The 22,453-nt window shown below is 36.3% G+C and overlaps 1 protein-coding gene across 1 annotated transcript in view; it reads right to left on the bottom strand.

Annotated features, from left to right (window-relative positions):
* LOC107587023 (UPF0606 protein KIAA1549) overlaps positions 1–22,453 on the bottom strand; it is a 72,986-nt gene that overhangs the window by 4,602 nt on the left and 45,931 nt on the right. The window contains exons 9-17 of the mRNA XM_016274623.1: positions 14,804–14,981; positions 13,350–13,534; positions 7,715–7,908; positions 5,958–6,094; positions 4,405–4,422; positions 1,871–2,076; positions 1,461–1,690; positions 1,060–1,204; positions 46–369 (exon numbers count right to left, since the gene is read on the bottom strand). Coding sequence (XP_016130109.1) covers positions 46–369; positions 1,060–1,204; positions 1,461–1,690; positions 1,871–2,076; positions 4,405–4,422; positions 5,958–6,094; positions 7,715–7,908; positions 13,350–13,534; positions 14,804–14,981 — 1,617 coding nt within the window. The remainder of the gene's footprint in view (positions 1–45; positions 370–1,059; positions 1,205–1,460; positions 1,691–1,870; positions 2,077–4,404; positions 4,423–5,957; positions 6,095–7,714; positions 7,909–13,349; positions 13,535–14,803; positions 14,982–22,453) is intronic.

The following is a 22,453-nucleotide window of genomic DNA, read 5'->3' as shown; positions in this document are numbered from 1 at the left end:
AGTTTGTTCAAATCTCTATACCCAAGCACAGCAGATTGTTCTCACCCCTGTGTAGGGATTCAAGGGCAGGTATCCTGGGCCCCAAGGCCGTGGGCCACGGGATGGTGGGCTCGAGGCAGGTGGGGGTCCAGGGTCAAGCCCAACCCCAGGCAGAGTGATGCCAGCTGTGCTGCCCTGAGACGAAGGTGATACGAGGGCAAAGGCATCGTCCAATAGAGAGTGCATTTGCTGCCGGGCCTCCTCTATAGATGGCTGAGGAGGCAGATAGGGGGGTGGTGGAGGAAGGTGGCCAGGAGGAGAAATTGGACTGTGGAACACATCATCAGTCGGGGATGGGCTATGGTGCTCGGGACCCTGGTCTGGGTCCGACTGCAAAATATAAACAAATATATATGCTCGATAAGGCTGGATTTACTTGTTCAAAAATTGAGTAAGATATGAAATATTAAGATTATATTAAGATTACAAGACAGTAAGTTTATGAAATATTATTACAAGTTTAGATAACTGGTTTCTACCTACATATATTTTAAAATGTAATTTATTCCCGTGTGGGCAAAGCTGAATTTTCACCAGTCTTTAGTGTCACATGATCTTTCAGAAATCCTTCTAATATGCTGATTTAATGTCTGAAGAAATATTTTTTTTTATTATCAATGTTGAAAATCCTATACCTAAAAAAGCATTTATTTGAAATAGAAATCTTTTGTAAATCCATACTGACACTTTTGATCAAATTAAAGCATCCTTGCTGAATAAAATACATTTCTTAAAATAAAAAAACAAAAACATCTGATTGAGCTCAAACTTTTCAATGGTAGTATAAGTAAACCTTTAAATAAGCTAAATTAAATCCAACCAAAAATTATTCAGTATGTTCTCAAAAATGTAGGAAATTTGCACCTGCTAATTCACTACATGGAGCTGATTACAAAATGTTTTGAATTACAAATATATGGAAAGAATGGGAAGAAACAGCGTGGAGTTGATTACACAGTCACATGCAGAAGTACAGTGTAGTGAGAGAGAAAAATATACAGTTCTCTTCAGGACACTGACCACATATGCAATGTTATTGACTCCTGGGTATTTCCTATATGTCCCATCGCTGTCCGTCGTTATGAGTCTATCTCGGTCAGCATCTGTCAGATCACCGTTCATCTGTTGTTTCCTTCTCTGTTTAGGAGAACGCTTCCCTCTGTTGCTGCAAAACACACACAAACACTTTTGAGTGAGCATTTGGGCTTTAAATGTTCACGTTACATGAAAACTTTCTTGATCCATAGTTTTTTGCCCCCATGGAACAGTTCTAGAACATCACAGTATGATATTTAAGGGGATCATAGAGATACATTTTTGCATGTGGGCATGATTTTGTGTAGAAAATACAGAATTGGTCAGAACAGGCCTTAATTCTGTGTTCAGGACTAGTCTAATTATCAGTTGCAGGCCCTTTGTACCTTTTCTTGGGCTCAGTGTACAGTGAGGGCATGTGAATATCTGGATCAAGTATCTTGTCAATCTGCATCTGGGCCCTCTGGTAGATTCGGTCCTGCTCTTTGGGGTCGCCAAGACCATCGATGAGATCATCCATAGCAGGGAAGTCGTAATGGCCTTTCCTTTTGGCCCTCAGGCGGATCTTATTGCGATGATGCTCGATCTCAGACTTGTGCCGTAAAGCCACCTGGATCTGGAGGAGAAAGAAAAGTCAATGATCTTGGAGTCAATGAGAAGCACATATTGATTATTGGTGATTGAGCTTTTAGACACTGTGAATCAAATTCATGACCAAAGGGACCTTGAAGTTTGGAATGGGTCCCTAAGGAGAAGCCATATAAAATGAATGTGGATTAGATGTGGTGAAGGATACCTCTTTGTTGAGCTTGGTCTTCTCTGCTGCTCTGTCATTGGCTGTAAAGCTGGGTAAGGGCAGGGCTGGCATCGGCTGCATGGCGATGAGCTGGATTTTATTAGGAGGGCGTTTAGGGCCGTCAGTTGGGCGGGACATTCGGTCCACATGCTCAAAAATGGAGGCTGAAGATAAGGGCTCATCCATGCCATTCATTGGGGGTGGACCTACAGGGACAAATATAACAGAGTGTCAGTCTTCACATGTGCAACTGGCCATTCAGAAGCTTGGGGTCAGTAATTTTTTTGAAGGAAATTAATATTTTTATTCAGCAAGGATGCATTAACAGCACAACTGTTTTCAACACTGAAAACTGATTGAGCACCAAATCACAATACTAGAATGATTTCTAAAGGATCACGTGACACTGAAGACTGGAAGCTTTGCCATCACAGAAATAAATGACATGTTAAAATTTATTAAAATTAAAAATGGTTCACAATATTTCAAAATACTACTGCCTTGGTAAGCATAAGGGACTATGTGATACACAGTATGATTATATTTTTATTGTTTAGTATTATTTGTTACATTTTTGTAAAACGGTCCCGAAAGTAGTTGGGAAAATAAAATGTATTAATTTCATTGCACAGACAAAAAAAAAAATACTGGCATCTACAAATAATTACACATTTTTCAGAAATATTTTAATTGAAACTTTTGTTTGTTATTCATTTTTATCAATCATCATCCAATAAAGTATTTTTTAAATAATACGGTTTTTTAAATAATGCAATGAAATTCATACATGACGCTGTCACGTATATGTTTTGAGGCCACTGTATATTATGTTTGCACACACATATATATTAAACAATTCATAAACATATGCGTTCTACACTGTCAAACTAAAGCCAGCCTCATATGTGCCCATAACTAACAAAGCAGACATGCACAGTAATCAATCAGAAAATCTTCTTGAGTATCATTTTAGACCAGATGGGGGCAGCGTCTTACTGATTCTAAAGAGACTCATTTTAAATAAAATGTGAAAGACCTCAAGGCTGGGAGGATGATACATTGTTTAAAAAAATGCAGCAGGATGACGTTCAAGAAAAATATGCCCATGAAAAATAAGAACTATGAAATCTAATGCTACTGTACAAATTAGCACCACTCTTACCAATTCTATTATTCTTCCCTGTGAGTCAGTAACACATGGATGAATGGATGGAGGGAGTGTAAAAGAGAGAGAGAAAAGTTAAATGATGGCTGATGTACTAGAGATTGAGATGGAATATAGCATAAGTTATATGTAAAAGCATGTTTGAGTGGAATACTGGGTAAGACAGTATTTTGTCTTTGAAAACACTGTTATCACTGGAATGTAATCTTGAGAAGAGGAGGATGAAAAGGATTTTCCGAAAGGGAAGGGCGTTAAAAGGGAACAGCCATCAGACAGGGAGAGAGAATGTGAGGTGCTACGACTGAATTCCATGTCATTTCTTAGGGCCGTCAGTTGGGCGGGACATTCGGTCCACATGCTCAAAAATGGAGGCTGAAGATAAGGGCTCATCCATGCCATTCATTGGGGGTGGACCTACAGGGACAAATATAACAGAGTGTCAGTCTTCACATGTGCAACTGGCCATTCAGAAGCTTGGGGTCAGTAATTTTTTTGAAGGAAATTAATATTTTTATTCAGCAAGGATGCATTAACAGCACAACTGTTTTCAACACTGAAAACTGATTGAGCACCAAATCACAATACTAGAATGATTTCTAAAGGATCACGTGACACTGAAGACTGGAAGCTTTGCCATCACAGAAATAAATGACATGTTAAAATTTATTAAAATTAAAAATGGTTCACAATATTTCAAAATACTACTGCCTTGGTAAGCATAAGGGACTATGTGATACACAGTATGATTATATTTTTATTGTTTAGTATTATTTGTTACATTTTTGTAAAACGGTCCCGAAAGTAGTTGGGAAAATAAAATGTATTAATTTCATTGCACAGACAAAAAAAAAATACTGGCATCTACAAATAATTACACATTTTTCAGAAATATTTTAATTGAAACTTTTGTTTGTTATTCATTTTTATCAATCATCATCCAATAAAGTATTTTTTAAATAATACGGTTTTTTAAATAATGCAATGAAATTCATACATGACGCTGTCACGTATATGTTTTGAGGCCACTGTATATTATGTTTGCACACACATATATATTAAACAATTCATAAACATATGCGTTCTACACTGTCAAACTAAAGCCAGCCTCATATGTGCCCATAACTAACAAAGCAGACATGCACAGTAATCAATCAGAAAATCTTCTTGAGTATCATTTTAGACCAGATGGGGGCAGCGTCTTACTGATTCTAAAGAGACTCATTTTAAATAAAATGTGAAAGACCTCAAGGCTGGGAGGATGATACATTGTTTAAAAAAATGCAGCAGGATGACGTTCAAGAAAAATATGCCCATGAAAAATAAGAACTATGAAATCTAATGCTACTGTACAAATTAGCACCACTCTTACCAATTCTATTATTCTTCCCTGTGAGTCAGTAACACATGGATGAATGGATGGAGGGAGTGTAAAAGAGAGAGAGAAAAGTTAAATGATGGCTGATGTACTAGAGATTGAGATGGAATATAGCATAAGTTATATGTAAAAGCATGTTTGAGTGGAATACTGGGTAAGACAGTATTTTGTCTTTGAAAACACTGTTATCACTGGAATGTAATCTTGAGAAGAGGAGGATGAAAAGGATTTTCTGAAAGGGAAGGGCGTTAAAAGGGAACAGCCATCAGACAGGGAGAGAGAATGTGAGGTGCTACGACTGAATTCCATGTCATTTCTTGGCTAGTCAGACTGTAGCCTATTTAGTCTGGTAAAGCAGAAATGAGTGTTGAGAGGGTCATCGCCACAGGCACTGTTTGACAAGAAAAGAACACACACAGAGAGAGATAAAGGCAAAGAGAGCAAGAGAGTGGAAAAAAAACCCAAGCAGCCAAGAGTAAAGACAAAGGTTAGTCATTCTTCACAAAGGAGGGAGGATGAATGGGGCTGAGCTGACTAGAGAGGAAATCAAGAGGAAGAGCCACAAATCTTCAGCTGAAAGACAGGTTTTATTACTTTCCCCTTTCTGTCCATCTTACATCACATGTTCTTTTCCACTGGCTATTATGGAGGAGTAGGACTGTCTCTTAATAAAACCAAGGAATCATTTGCCTGTCTTGGCAGTCAACAAACAAAAAACAAAACAAAACAAAAGGGGCTTGTCTTAATATTCATTCAAAATTTCATTGGTTGCCCCCACACGTAAACTGTCCAATTACATTTTGTTAGGTAAAAATAAATGTAAAAATGGATTAAGAAAAGCATTTTAGTCATTAAATGTAAAAGTTACATTTAAAAATGATTTATTTTATTGCAATGTTATTTAAGTATTATTTATATATCATAATAGTATTTATAAAGTAGCTTTTATTTGTACATCTTTTTCCATTTTAAGTTTAGTCATTTGTTATGTGCTTTTGCTATTTTTATCAACTTTTACAAAGGTTTCTATTTAGCTTTAATTCATTTTCATGTTAGTACTTCAATACTTTGAACTCTAATTTTAAGGTTTTCATCTAATATTTACATCTGATTTTGCTTCAGCTTTATTTCAATTAACAAAAAATATTTGTAACAGTTTTAGCAAACAATAAAACACTTTTATTGTTACATTTAACTATATTTTTAAACATGAATTTAATTTCTTAAGTTATAAGACGACATTTAAGTAAAAAATTCTAAACATCTACCTCATAAAAATGATATTTATATTATTATTATTAACTAATAAGTAGATTCATTATTTGTAGCACTCCCAGTCCTTCATGGGATATATTAACAATTTCATGATGTCATGCATACTGTGGTACATGTCAGGATCGGTCATATCACAATTAGGTAGCACACAATTGCAAATGTGTCAAATACATGGGACCAGATTCAATCTCTCTGCAATTCAATAGTATGAGAAAAATAATTGCAATATCAATATACGACTGTATTGCCAGTCAAAATGTGTGCAAACTTACCATTTAATCCATTGATGGCTGGTTTATGTGGTTGCTTTAGATCGATGGGCAGACCCGCGGGTCTAATGCCCTCCTCAGGTGACCCTCTGTCGCTGGGTGGATCACTGCCTATGGAGTCGCCCTCGGATGGAGAAATCCTAAGCAAAAGACACAACATAAAATATTTTAATTTTAAAGCATGCTATGAAAACATTATGCTTTTGCCCTTATTCCATCCAAATCATATCACCAAAATGTCTTTTGATGACATTGTAAAGACCGCATGTTTCAAAACAATGAACGCAATTCAATGCAATTACTATACATTCATTTATGCATTTATGCTCGTTTTAACTTTGCATAGTCCTTGGATCTAATTCAAGACAAACATGAGCAAACTCCTCAGAATCATGACATCCTCATCCTGATAGATATTTACCCTTCATCCAGTTTTGATGAGGCAAGGGTCTCCAGGGTAAAAGCAAGAGGAGGATGACCTAAACCGGTCATGCTTCTAAACAGCACTTTCAGATCTAATGCGACCACACAAAGGTTCATGACTTGGTCATGAGTCCATTACCTATTCACTAACCTTTTAGTCAACAGCCTTTTGACTTACTAACTATCTTAATTACTAGGAATTTATTTATCTCTGACTGGTTATTTAAGCTTAGACTAGTTGGTATGTGTTACTAATGCACGTACACAAATTTTTTTATTATTTATTGATTTATTTTTGTTTTATTTTATTTTCAATCTGTATTTACATCTTTATTTTAAATACAGTCCAGAAATATGGATTATTCCATTTAAGCAGTAAAGAATATATAAGAATTACATATCTTCTGTCTATTTGTAACAAGGTTTCAGGTACTTGTAATATTTACAAGACATGAGATCATGCTGTAATTTCATCCCTAGGACCCTTCTATTGATTAGAGTGCGAGATGTAATCCTTTTAAAAAGCTTTCTATTGATCAGCAGTCGCCTCACTCTTAGCTACATTCCTGCCTTTAAATAAATTAACAAGTTATTTTAATATGAAGTTACTGCAGCGAAATGCAAAACAGAACCACTTTGTTATTTTAGGTGGATTTTTTGATACTAGTTTGTGTTTTAAAACAGGTAAAACCTTACAACAGGGTACCTTCAGTTAATTTATTAGTGAACATGAACTAACAATGAGCAATACTTTATCTTAGAGCATTAATTAACATTAGTTAATGTGTTAGTTAATAAAAATACAATTTTCATTGTTCGCGTTCATAGTGCATTAACTAAATATTAACTAAACAAATGATTTTAAAAATGCACTTGTAAATTCAATGAAATTAACTTCAATAAATCAATAATAAACCAATAGATCAATAAATACTGTATATGCATTGCTCATTGTTAGGTCATGTTTACTCATGTAGTTAACTAATGTTAACTTGATTAACTTGATTTTAAAAAATGAATTGAAAGAAAGTGAAAGAAATAAAAAAAACTAATAAGATTAATAAATGCTGTAGATGTATATTGTTCATTGTTAGGTCATTTGAACTAAATGTAGTTAACTAATGTTAACAAATATAACGGTTGATTTTAAAAAATGTATAACAAATGAAATCAACCAAAAATGAAAAATGCTGTAAATGTAGTGTTCATTGTTCATTTTAACTAATGTAGTCAATTAATGAGGTTGAACAAATGGAACCTCATTGTAAATTGTTACCAAAAACTCTGTGTGTAAAATGTTTGATCTTGAATATCAAAGAAACATTTATCAGACATACTGGCCCCTGCGCCGCTGGCCATTGCGGGAGGCTTTGGACTTTGGTGTGGGCACCTCTGCGTTCTCAGCTGGACTCTGTTCCTTGGCGGCCACAGGAAGTGGCAACGGCTCCTGGATGACCAGGAGATCATCCTTACTGTGCTGGCCCATGTGCAGCTTGGCAAAGTCAAAACCCTTCACGCTGGGCACCTGCAGCTAAAGACCACCACCCCAGAGAGAGGAAAACGTTAGAACCTTCAATTTGGAGAATCAAAATTAAAGCAGAGCGATGTTTGTGAAGGAAACGGAGGGACTGCGAAGGGGAGTGAGGGATGAAAGTTAATTGACTAAATGTTTATTTAAATCTGCTCACAAACACTAGACAGAATTAGGTCAGGCTTTAGTCCAGAGATGTCAATGTCAAAGCGCATCTACACGAGGCATAAAGACAGAATATGAATTTCTATAATCCACAGATTGACACAGTGTCATAAGAATAAATTGAGCAAGAGGACAGTAACTGACTCTCAAAGAGACACTGAGAAGAGTGAGCATTGAAAATGGATGCACTTGATTAGAGGTCCGCGGGCCAGACCAGCTAGACGGGCTGTAATAGCCTGTCTTTCTGCCGCACTATGAAAGATTAAATGAGCCAAACAAACAGCAGAGAAAGCTAATTCTCACTGGCTTTTTCAAAGGCTAGCAGCAGCCAAAGAAATTCAGTGAAGACTTAAAGAAATAGATTTAAAGGTACAGTCCACCCAAAATGAAAATTCATAAAAATAAAAAAAAACCTCCATGCCATTTCAAGCCTGTATGACTGACTTTCTTTTCTTTCAAAAAGTTAAATTTTTTTGAAGAATATCCTGGCCACTTTTTTTTTCAGTGTAATAAAAGTGAATGAGAACTGGATCAAAAATGATCAAAACAAAACAGAAAAAACAGCATAGCAAAAGTGGTTTATATGACTCAAGTACTATGTTCCTAGTTGTCTGAACCCAGATGATAACTGTATGTGACACACAGACTGAAAATCAAGTCTTAATTAATTGAAAATCTTGACATTGCTCTCCTTGGTGCATTCACGAGAGAAGTAATGTCGGATTCAGACTTGAGATGAATCTTTCAGATGAATTGGTTGTTTCAGTAATTCAGTCTGACTCAATTAACTAGTCGCAACAATTAAAATCCCAAATGCAGGGGAAGATTAATAAATCATTTCTGTCTGTTCATCACACAAAGACATCAGAAGGCTTATTCGCCATTGGGACTTCTTTTATGATACGCAGGAGTTAACATAAGCCACCATCCACGTTCTTTGTTTGGAAAAGAAGAGCCTAGACATTGTGTGGGAAAAAAAACTCTCTTTTTTGTGCTCAAAGAAAAACAAAAATAGTATAGACTTGAGGGTCAATAAATGATGACAGGATTTTCATTTTTGGGTGAACGGTTTCTTTAATGCTGATGAATCACCGATGTTTGTTTTATAATTTTCCAGATCAAACAAACTGTGCAGAGGTTTCACAGCGGATCAGATTTAATTCTATGTTTGATGTCGGATTCAGACTTGAGATGAATCTTTCAGATGAATTGGTTGTTTCAGTAATTCAGTCTGACTCAATTAACTAGTCGCAACAATTAAAATCCCAAATGCAGGGGAAGATTAATAAATCATTTCTGTCTGTTCATCACACAAAGACATCAGAAGGCTTATTCGCCATTGGGACTTCTTTTATGATACGCAGGAGTTAACATAAGCCACCATCCACGTTCTTTGTTTGGAAAAGAAGAGCCTAGACATTGTGTGGGAAAAAAACTCTCTTTTTTGTGCTCAAAGAAAAACAAAAATAGTATAGACTTGAGGGTCAATAAATGATGACAGGATTTTCATTTTTGGGTGAACGGTTTCTTTAATGCTGATGAATCACCGATGTTTGTTTTATAATTTTCCAGATCAAACAAACTGTGCAGAGGTTTCACAGCAGATCAGATTTAATTCTATGTTTCATATATTGCCAGAAAACACAGACATTTATGAAAAATGCAAAAGCTGGGTTCTTTTGTGTCGTGTGTACCGGCACAATAGAGACGGATACACTGAAATATGCTCATCTTCTGGGAGTACGTCTATTTCCGTTTCCCTATCACATTCCCTTTCAAATATACTTTGATTTGTATTAGTTATCTATTTTAGTTTTAGTTACAGTTGTAGTAATGTTGTCATTTTATTAGTTTTTTTATTATGTCTATATAGGCGTTTTACTTTTATTTATTTTGAGTTATTTCAGTACTTCAACATACAAAATGGAAATGAAATAATATATATATTTAATGTATTTATATATGTACATGTATATGTGTGCGGCTGTACATACACATATGTAGTTGTTTTTTGGTGTTTGGCTTAGTGTTATGTTAGAATCATTATTATACTCATACCTTTTGTTCTTTTAATATTTTTGAATTGTTTTTAGCTTTATTTTTTTGTTTTCATTTAAATGTTTTAGTTTTGAAATGTTGTATGCATTTGTCATTTTTATTTAATTTATTTTATTTTCTTAAATGTGTGTATATATATAGTATTTATAGAGTTTTAGCTTTTAGTTTTAATTACTTTTTCTTATTTGTAAGTCGTTTTGGATAAAAGCGTCTGCTAAATGACAAAGTAAAAGTAAAGTAAAGTAAATGCAAATTAAGCTGTTTGGACAAATTCTGTTTGTGATAAAAAAAAGCTCTTATCTCGTTTCTGTTTGCCTGTATTGCTGCTGTAACCAAATCTAGGCCACAACACAGTCAAAGCGGTACATGCTTAGACCAAATGGCCAGAGACAGATTATTCTTGACACATTCAAATACATGCATCTGTTGTTGAGATAACATGTTTTTTCCCCCAATTGCTCGTTATCATTGTCACAAAGGGAGATTAACAGCAATTACAAATACTATATCTAGGACAAACTGCTGCATTCTAGAAAATACATCACTGCACTGTTATCCATACTGTACTGTACAGATACCTCTGGCCTTCTCATACTGTACGACAAAGGCTTCTTTATAGCTTTCTTGGGTTCTTCTTTGGCCTTTTCTTCTTTCTCCTCCTCTTCTTCCTCCTCAATACTTTCTTTTTTCCTTATGCTTCTGACAGGTTTCTGATTTGGACGAGGGTGATAATAAAAAGTTGCTTGCGTTCCCGTCAAGTCAGATTCCATCAGATGACTGACATGTTGATATTAACTGTTTTCACACACTATTTTTGATGGTACTACAAACACATTTAGGAATGGGAATCATACTATGATTAGTATGACTATGAATGCTATGATTCGTCGTACTTAAGGAGGCAGCAAACAACTGATAATTAACTAAAGAACCATTCAAAAGTTTGGAGTCAGTACTTAAAAAAACAAAAAAACAAAAACAAATATTCATTTCAGCAAAGACACACTGAAATAATCTAAAGTGACAGTAAAGACATTTATTTGTTACAAAAAAAAATCTAATTAAATTAAATACTGTTCTTGTGAAGTTTGTTTGAAATCTGTTTTACCAATGATAATTAAGAAATATTTCTTGAGCCCCAAATCAGCATATTAGAATGATTTCTGAAAGACTGTGTGACGCTGAAGACTGGAGTAATGATGCTAAAAATTCAGCTTTGCCATCACAGGAATAAATTACATTTTAAAAGTATTTCAATGGAAAACAGTTATTTCAAACTGTAATATTATTTCACAATACTACTGTTCTTACTGTATCAAATAAATGCAGCTTTGGTGAGCATTCTCATGTCAACACGGTCCAAAGAGAACTACAAAATGGTCCAAAAAGATGACACTGACAGTGACTGGTACTGTGACAGCACTCCTCAGACCACTGAAGGTCAAAGAGGAAGAGGAATCTCATACTTTTCTGTGTGGGGACTAACTGGAGGACTATTCTACAGTCTAAAAAACACTACATCTCCTCTACCTTCTCTCTTCTCTCTTCCTCATCATCTTCCTCCCCTCCTCCTCTTCTTCTTCCTCACCCTCTTCTTCTTCTTCCTCATCACTACTATCTACAAGCTCTTTGCTCTTGACAGGAGTCATTGACCTCTGGATAAATTGTATGGATTTCTGTAATGAAGAGGTGGACTGCACAAGCATGGGAGAGGAAGAGTGTTTAGATGTGATTGGATGCGTGTTAGATAAAGAATGAAGTATAGAGATAGAGAGAGAAAGAGAAAGAAAGAGAGAGAAGCTCTAAATTGGCCCTAACGTGTTGCAAATAGCAAAATATATGATATATATAGAAAAATATGGGATATTTCACATAAAAATTTAAATTCTGTCATCATTTGCAAATCTGCATGACTTACTTTCTTATGCAAAACACAAAAGAAATACTTGAAGAACCCTAGGGTGTAAACCACATTGGATTTTGGGGGGAAAAAAACTAAAATCAAAATATCTTCTTTTGTGTTCAACAGAAGAAAAAACTCACACAGGTTTGGAACAACTTGAGGGTGAGTAAGTGATGACAGAATTAAAATTTTTTGTGTGAATTTTTCTGTCAATATGGGGTGCTGTGTGTACATTAATGAGGAAAAAAAATGAACTTAAATGATTTTAGCAAATGGCTGCAATATAACAAAGAGTGAAAAATTTAAGGGGGTCTGAAGACTTTCCGTACCCACTGTATATACATATATATATACACATACATACATACATACACACACACACACACACACACACACAAATGATTGGCTAGTCATTTAACAAGTATGAAATGTATATAATAAAAAAAAAAATGTGGCCACTGCATCACATCTCTTCAACCCTAACTACACCTTCTTAAGACTGACTCGTTCAGAAAACCTACTCATTAGTCAGTTTTGAAAATATGTAGCTTAGCTCATGCCCAGGGTTGCCAGGTTTTCACAACAAAACCTGCCCAATTGCTACTCAAAACTAGCCCAAACTAACCAAGTTTCGAGGGGTTCCCCTGGTTAAATTTGCATTCCAGGAGCTAAATATCACATTATTGGGGTCGCTTCAATCCGCGGACATGAAACAGTGATAAAGTAGTCCACGGGAAAACAGCGGACTTGGCAACACTGCTCATGCCAAAACACAACCCATAAAAATACTGAAAAAATTAGTTAAGAGATAAACATTAGATAGAATAGATAAACATTTATTTCACTACAAACCTGACGCAGTGACTACTGGGAACGGTTGACTCATGACTCAACGAATGACTGAATAGCATCATTGAAATGAACTGTCTAAACAAACTGATTGGCTGAATGAATCAGCCTTCTCAATGCCAAGAATAACTGTGAGTGTAAATAGGTAGATTAGTGGATAGCCAACTAAAAAACACATCCCCTAATTCTGATCTTTCAAAGCTGGCAAGCATCCGGCTACAGAGTCATTTAAATCACTCTGAGAGACGAGATAAGCAGCTCAGACTCACAGGAGCCCACCGACTGATTAGCAATATTACTGACACATCAGCAGGCATGAAAACTAAACCAAACAAAATGACAACATGGCCTACAGTTGAACATTACATTAGAAAGAAAGAAGAAATCTCATGAGAACCAGTGCTTCAGGATCCCAGAAAACATTTCATTACATTTGAGTCATTGCACAGCGTTTTCTGTCTCTCACCTTCTGTCTTTGTTGGACGGTGCTCATGGTGTCTGGCTGGAATTCCAGTTTGTCAGTGCGGCAGAGTTTCCAGTACAGTATAGTTATTATAATGACGACCACCACCACGGGGACCACCACTCCTACGATTATCCACGTGTTGGTCTTCTCTGTGTCTGAGGGAGGTGAGGCCTGTTTTTCCACAGCTGAACATACACAGGGGTAAAGAAGTATAAATATCTGTGACTACGCACAATATGTACACTAATGTTAAAAAAAACCTCTTAAATCTTTCACTTATGAAAAAGAAAGATTCACGAAAAATCACTTATGCTCATCAAGGCTATATTTATTTGCACAAAAGTACAGCAAAAACAGTACTATTGTGAAATATCATTACAATTTAAAATAACTGTTTTCTATTTGAATACATTTAAAACATTTAATTTTTTCCTGTGATGGCAAAGCTGAACTTTCAGCAGTCATTACTCCAGTCTTCTTCAATGTTGAAAACAGATGTGCTATTTTAATTTTTGTGATATATTAAATTTGATTAACATTAGTTGTGCTATATTCATTTTTGTGGGCACCTATGATACATTTTAATCTCACAACATTGTACGTCTTTTATTTTATATTCTATTCCATCTATACCACACCTGTACATACAATTTATTCTTTTTTTGTGGTTTATATTTATGCATGTGTATTTTATGCACATCTCATTTTTATTATCTGTGTGTTGTTGTTGTCTCCGTGTACTGGAAGCTTGTGACACTATAACAAATTCCTTGGCAATAAAGCTCTTTCTGATTCTGATTCTGATTTACTATAATGCATACTACTTACTAAATAAAAGTATTAATTTCTTGAAAATAAAAAAATCTTACAGTTAGTGTTACTAAATTTAAAGATGAACTTTAATTAAGCATTTGATAATGAAACAGCATGCACAATCAAATATCTAAAACGGCTCAAACGTCATTTAAAATGATTATTTGCATATATTTTGAATGCCAATATAAAATTCCACACATTCTATGGTGTTCGCTAAACATGTTTTGTTTACAAAAAACAATATCCTGTTTTTTAGTTCACTGTAATCGGAGATTTGAGCTAAAATTCAAAGGTCTAAGATGTTACACAACAGGAAGCTACTAAATTTAGTCTAATGAATCTAATGTTTATGCTGTGGGTGATGCAGTTGTAAGCCTGCCACATATAAATGTTACATAAAAAGGCAGAGCTCTCGAGATGTCTCGCTATCTGAACTCACCTCTTAGATGTTTAGAGCAGTAGAAATAAAGAATGCTACCACAAAAACCACTGCCTGCTATGTTACCATCAATCAGGATCATTTCAATTATCATTTCATCATTGTTTTTTACTGTCTTGGTTCATTGCAAGGTTATGTTATTTAGTTTCTCTCCCATGGATCTTTTTCAACTGAAAGTATTTCAAGTCTGGATGCTCACGCTGTGCTAATATGCCCTGGATGCGGTATCCCATGATGATCGCTGCATGCTGCACATCAAGACTGTTGAGCATGTTGGCTGTGGTTGCGGCGGGAAGTCTCTGTCCGTTAGCTCCTTCCACAAAGTAGATAATCTCCAGAGGGCTGTCAGGGCCCACAAGAGGAGTGGTCTGTACAATCTGAACAAAGTAAAAAAAAATTGTGCAAATTAAATGTACAATTCAATTCACTGCCATGTCTTTTTTGCACTTTTAAATATGGTTTAAAAGCAGCTTAAATTTTATTAAACAACACTGAGGCAAAATATTCAATAATAAACAAATACATCCACTAAAACTATTCAGACAAATGCAAAAAAATGATTGGCATCTGAAGCTGCTCAATCTAAAATTTTGACCTAGCCTTTAAAAAAAATGCAATGTATTGCAAAACATTCTCAGACTCTCTGTAGGAGTTTATAGAGATGCATTCTTTTCATTTTAGATTCTGTATTTAGATCAGTCCAATTTATGAAAGAATCATTCAGACACATTTTGAGAATTAATCAACTGATTAAAGGGGTCCTATTATGCTCTTTTACAAAGTCTTGATTTTGTTTTGGGGGTGTACTAGAACAGGCTCTCATACTAGGTTTTTCGAAAAACACATTATTTTTCACATATTTTACATTATAACAACACCTCTCTCCCCAGGCTGGCATGAACGGCTCGAATAGTTCCTGTATTAAATGAAGGCCCGCCTTCTGAAATATGAAATGTGCTGTGATTGGTTAGCTAGGCCAGTGTGTGCTGTGATTGGTTAGCTGGGCCAGTGTGTGTTGGGATTGGTTAGCTGGGCCAGTGTGTGCTGTGATTGGTTAGCTGGGCCAGTGTATGCTGCCACTCGGCGCCTGGTCGTGAAATGTCATGCCCCTTACTATAGCTGCCTGCTTCAGTGTAAATATTGCGTCAAAATCAATTCAGTTTGAGCGCGATTTAAACCCGGATGATTGTAATCACTCTAAGTTCGTCTGCCTTGAGAAAGCTAGCGTGTCTCGGACATAGTGATAACACTCGTTGCCTTCTCTAGTGCAGCTCAACCAGGTCTCGTCCCATTCGTCAATATTTGTGATATCACAAATCCCGGAAAATATGCGTTGTAGTCCAAACGAGTCATTCGTTGTAGTTTTTGAAAAGTGATTTCTGTTGAATAAAATATCTCCTTTTGAATTGAACTTTGAGCTTTGTAACTTTGCAGATCTTTTTTATGCTCAAACAGCAACATTACAGACTAACTAAAGTTGAAAAAGTGAAAAAGCATAATAGGACCCCTTTAATTGAATGACCTCTCACGAACATAGCAAGATTTTCAGTGAAGAATGTCTTAAATTTTAGTCTGTTCCTCACAAAAAGAATACTCATTCAGTGTATAAACCAGTATTGTTACGGTTTACTAAAACTAAACTATTAAAAATGGTTGAACTGAAATAATGAAATAAAATATTAATATTAGATAAGAAAAAACAAATGAAAATGTAAAATAACTGAAAATAAGTTATTTTGAAGTACTAAAATGACTAAAACTCAAGCTAAATAGAAATAGTTCTAAAAAACTAATGACAAAAGCACATTAAATTACTAAAACTTAAACCTAAAAAAGGAAAACTGAAAATATAAAAATATAAGCTAATTCAAATCTTAAAAAACACTACAACAGTATATAAACAATACTAAAACAACACTGGCATAAACCACATTTATGTTACTTTTATGGTGCTTTTAGAGCTTAGCAGCCCCAGTTTGCTTTCACTTGCATATAATTAGAGTAGATATTTTTCAGACAATCACCTTAAATGTTCCACAGAAGAAAAAAAGTCATACAGGTTTAAACCTGAATTATTATATATTTTTTTTTTTATTATTATTTTATTATTCCTTTAACTTTTCATTCCAAATATGCAAGTACTAATTGCTCCTAACACGCAAACACATGAATCAGAAGAACTCTGAACAGGCTACAATTAGCTTCTTAAATTTGAAATGTCTTTCTGACAAAAACCCAAAAAGGCTTTCAGAGACTGAGGGTCTAAAAGACGAGTCTAATAAATGTTTCTAGTCTCTAGGGTTATTGGGGTGGAAAAAGAGCCTTGCAATGTGTGGGCTTCACCTGAGCTCGACCTACATTAAGAGCCCAGAGTAGTGAACCCTCACTGGCCAGGGACGTTAAAAGCTCCTTTTGAAAGTGCTGCTACCTCGGGGTGCTTTATGAGAAACAGAACAGAGGACGGCTACACAATGTCATTATAACATCCAAATACATCCAAGCTTAGCATACTGTTGTCAGCCTACATTCACTTTAAGAGTTCTTGCGAGATATTCCAGAATTCATCACCTCTCTAAAATTAGAAATGACATCACTGAGCATCATTAACACAGCTGCATTCATTCTCAGTTAATTAGCAGTTATTAACAGACTACAACTTTATCAACACCAGTCACTTGAAAACCCACAAGGTCAGCTAGTCTGCAGTCGGGTCACTACGAAACGGAAAAATCTTCTCTATGTAGAGAGAACAAGCAATTAACGGTTTAAGAATCACTCTAGCTGTCTGCAAGCCGTGTTCAATAATTTATCTGAGATTGCAGCTGGAGTATGACGCGCCAACGGCCGACAGGGGTGAAATGGTTGTTTTTGAGTGGCTCCGCAGGCCAGGGATGAATAGGAGGGTGTTGCCATGGATACTCCTTGGGTGGGTTGCACCAACAAGGATTAAGCTTTAATCTAGATTAAATCAAGGTTTATCTAATAATTCCGTTGCACCAAACTTTAAATCTTGTTTAAAAATAAGCAGGATTACATTTAAACCATCATCTCGATCCTGGATTTAATTTATATTTAAGATAGATTAACTTTAATCATGTTGCTTCATAACTTTAAACTCAGATTTAGATCTCAATTAGGGATTAATTTTAAACTTACAGGTGAGGAGGTTTAAATGAAATAAAGTGCACCTACAGTTACAATTATGTGGCTGATTAAACAAAGAAAACAATAGAGGGTGTGTTGTGAGGTCTCAGGTGTTTATTACAAATAAAAAGGAAGATTTAAGCGCATTGAGCCAGCAGATTGTGAGGGTTTTGGCAGCCCGTAGTAAACTCGCGTCTGCTATCGAGTCCGGGATATGAATCCGTCACTCATCTCGGTGTACGACAAAGAAAACAGAAAAATATACTGTATAGCATTTAACGGCAGCGGTGATGATGAAGTGAGCACCAATGATCGCGGCCACGCCTCTTGTTTCTCACACCCGCTCCACGCGTGGATGCTAGGTGGCGATCAAACGGACGGGGCGGCGCTGTCATAAAACATACTCCATTAATTGATACTATAAATATATTTCCAGGATTATGAAATCCGTATGCACTGCCAGAAACGTATCCATTGCTTGCTTGATCAGCCGTTTGAATAACGATAGCAGTTTATTAAGACGGCAGATATTTTACAAGTTTATTTCCTCTTTTGACACGAGCAACTTTTTATGTCAGAAAGAGAGTTTGGTAGTAAGCAAAGAAAAATTATGAATATTAGCATTGTTCCTGTTCAATTGCAATGGCGAAATCCATCATGGCGGAGAAAATTAATCGTAGATGGAGGTTTTAATCGCAGGTTAGAGTTCTAATCCCTGATTTGTTAATCTGTGTTTAAAATTAAGTGGTGCAACACAACTCGACTTAAAATAAAACCCTGATCAACAAATCCTTGATTAGCTCTAATCTTGGTTTAACTGAATCCATGTTGGTGCAACCCACCCATAGAGATTATAGAATATTGAGTGGTTTTAAAATGATAAACTTTTGAGAGCATATGGAATGATGTTATACATAATTTAAGAAGCTAAAGATGGTTATAGAATGTTGAGAGGTTTTAAAATGATAAACTATTGAGAGGATATACTGTATAACAAGATTACACAACTACAATTTTGAGAGGCTATAGAATGAGATTAGAGAATGTTGAGATGTTTCAGAATATTTAAGACAGAAAATTAGGTTATAAAAGCTGTAGAGTATTGAAACTGTTGCTTAAAAGAATGAAGAGAGGAGATTGTGGGTTTATGGAGCAGGAAGAAGGGAGGACAGTATAAATAAGTGAGAGAGGAGAAAGAAGATGAAAGAGGGAGGTGTGTGGGATGTACACTGGTAGCTGCTAATGCAGTGAGGCCTCAACACACTGGAATGTGCTGGACTCAGCCGACTGGACGTCCAGTCCAGACTCAACAACAACACACAAAGCACCTCATTTACCCTGCACACATAAATCTAGCAATAAAAGGTAAACATTTATCACAAGTTGCAAGTGAATGCATCGATACAATTCTTCAAATGTTTGAGAGTGTGCGTATGTGTTGGTTAGACGCCTCGTCTGCGCCTCTGCATACAGCGAGGCACTATCACATGACACTTTTGACTGTCCACATGCCTGGAAAGGGAAAAACGCCTGTGGTTACTGACCTGGATACAGCTTAAACACTTACTAGAAGTTATACCGATATAAGAAGATCTGATCCTGGATCAGGCCACTCTGAGCGAGTCAAACAGGGTGTGTCAGTCAATTTTGTCTGTCACGGGTGACAAAACTCTCAAGTCTGCCAAACTCTGCTGACATCAACTCGCATCACGCCAGCTAAAATAAACAACACGCACATAATCAGAGGCTACTGGTGGATTTCACCACTGTGCAGATGCTCTCCCTCTGTATATCCTGGTCACATCCTCTAGGTGTGGTGTTTTAGAAATCAAAATGGTAGTTTCACTATAAAGGTGTGACCACATTAGTGAAATTTGGCTACATTTTGTGGCCAAAAAAGGCCTATTGTCTACTGTCAATTGTGTAGCGATGTACAGTACGAAGCACAGCTCACGCAGAAATCACTTTCAAACCAATGCAGCAAATTTGCAAGACGAACTGAACAAACTGTACAAAACAACCAGGACTTCTACTGAAATGACTGGATTTCACCTGCGAAAATTTGCTGAACAAAAACTTCTCTTCCGTCAAAATGGAAGTTTCACTGTAAAGCCTTTGTTTTTTATGCATACGTTAGCATTAAAAATTGCGGGTAACTTTAAATCTCCTCACACAAGCACATCTATGGTTTTTACCGGAGTTTGTTGTTGTTGTTCTTGTTCTGTCTTTGAAACAACAGCTTAGGCCAGTGTTGCCACATTGTGGACATACTAATTAGTGCAAAAACATATGAGCATACAACATATGCATACAATGGTAAAAGTGAGCACACCCGAAGTTAGCATATATGCATTTGTCTGTGTCTGCGTCAACATGGCAGTTTCACTAGAAAGGTGCAATCACATTATCAAACTTTTGAGGGCAAAAAATAGGTCCACTGTTCTTTGTCAATATAGTAGCAATGTATGAAGCACACACAGAAGTTAGTTTTAAACTGAGCAGTTTTCTGTTAGTTAAAGTGATGATTTTGCATAACAAATTGAACCTGATATGAAGTCTGCGAAGTGAAATTTTTGCCCTCATGCAAAATTCTTGATTGCGTGGATTGATTCCTATGACTGGATTTTGTCTATGAAAATTTGCCAGATAACGGTAAATGTTACTGCTCTTTGAGTCAGCATATCTGTATGTCTGCGTACCTTCGGACGACGATTTTGAGAACCCTGTAAGAACCTTTGATGAGGATGAGAGCTTCTTGACGGGAGCCGTAGAGAGCAGAGCCGTTAATGTTCACCAGTTCATCCCCCACTCTCAACTTCTTACACTGAGCTGCCTTTCCTCCCTCTTCTATCTTTAGGAGAGACAGAGAAAAACAGTTTAAGGTTAAATATTATATTTATATATGTGTCATATACATTCACACACACCACAGAGGGAGGTCTCCTGAAGAAAAAGGGCCATTATAACAGATCATTTTTTCCTGTCAAAGAGGACTTGGAGGTTAAATTCTTAAATCAGAGAAGCACACACACTTGACAGAACTTGCTTACAGATAAGCACGTTTACCCACACGGCCTTGTCCATTTAACATGTAACCACTTCCTCTTTTAAAAAACGCAGGACAGAGGGGTCAGAAGTCAAACATACATTCAATGTATACAGCCATTCATCATACACGCATACAGACACACAATACCAAGTTATTCAATTAGGGACCCTCCTACATAAAATAGGACTAAGGGTCAAAGATCAGCTCCAAAGCCACGTAATTCCCATACACAAAATATTAGCTTAGTCAAAACATACACAATCACACTTCCACTCAGTCACGCACATATAAATCTCAGCTTCCAACATAAACGCACACTTTTCATGTTAGGTAGACACATGCATTACAGAGTATCATATTCATTTTTAGGTCTTACATTAGAGCCCATTTCTCTTTAAACAAATCCTACCATAAAAGCACACAACTAATGCCACAAAGCTTTCAAATTGAAGTCACATTTCTCTTTTTAGTGGCTACAGTCATGCTGCAAACCAGGGGATTCAAACTATAGGCCACATTCGGCCCGAGAAATACATTCTTTCTTTTTTTTTAGATTTATTTCTGGCGTTTTTGCCTTTTATTGATAGGATAGTAGTAAGACAAGAAGCGAAGTGGGAGAGAGAGGGGGGATGGGATCGGGAAAGGTACGCGAGCCGGGACTCGAACACGGGACGGCCAAAGCACAATGGCGCTACATGTCGACGCGCTGCCCACGAGGCTATCAGTGACTGAGAAATACATTCTTACTAGAGTGTTAATGGTTTACAAATATACAGTATATATACACACTATAAACACAATAAAGGAGTGTTTCCTTTCAGAAATTCCTCAAATTATAAAATGGTTCATCATAAAATCTAATTTAATTTAAAATAGTTGTTTAAACAGAGAATGATGCTTGGAATGTCAAAGTAATGGGTTTGATTCTCAGGGAATGCATGAATGCAAATGTCACTTTGGATAAAAGGGAATATTCATGCGGCCGGAATAAAATGCTCGGTGGGGTTCATAATAGTGGTCGACCGATATATCGCCAAGGCCGATATATCGACTGATATTTGGCATTTTTTAAATATCGGCATCGGCCGATGAGTTTTCCTGTTTGGCCGATGCGTTCGAGGTGGGACTTTTATTCTGACAGCGAGCCATACATTTATTTTGACGGTGCTGAGAACGGCAGCGCCACATTCTCCCTCTTGTTCGCTGTCGTCGTTAACAGTTATGTCTAATACGGACAGAAATCGGTCTAATAATCAGATAGAACGGTTAAACAAAGGAATTAAAATGTATACAAAAAGTATTATAACGATTGTTTTTATATTATTAGTAATAGAAAGGCAAACATTATAATACTTTCTTGTTTGCCGTCAGCATTCAGCAAATATGCATTTATATCATTTAAACAAATCTTTAAATGACTAATGAACATTTAGTTTCACAAACTTAGTCGGATCCAGTTGTGAGATCTTGTGAAGTGTGCATGTGTATCCTGCATGATCGCGTGTTCTCTGCGTGATGGTCGATCCGTGTGAATTGAATGAGGACTGGAGGAGAGTTCAGCTTCAGTGGAGACGCGCGATCAACAAACTTTAAACTTGTGATTTTAAATTATGCTGCGCTTCATGCATTTGCCCACTGCCATATTCATGTCATTTC

Source organism: Sinocyclocheilus grahami, unplaced genomic scaffold, assembly GCF_001515645.1.
Source record: "Sinocyclocheilus grahami isolate Dianchi unplaced genomic scaffold, SAMN03320097.WGS_v1.1 scaffold88.1, whole genome shotgun sequence".
Classification (NCBI taxonomy): Eukaryota; Metazoa; Chordata; class Actinopteri; order Cypriniformes; family Cyprinidae; genus Sinocyclocheilus; species Sinocyclocheilus grahami.
The sequence above is the reverse complement of the archived record's forward strand: the minus strand, read 5'-3'. Positions and strand labels throughout refer to the sequence as shown.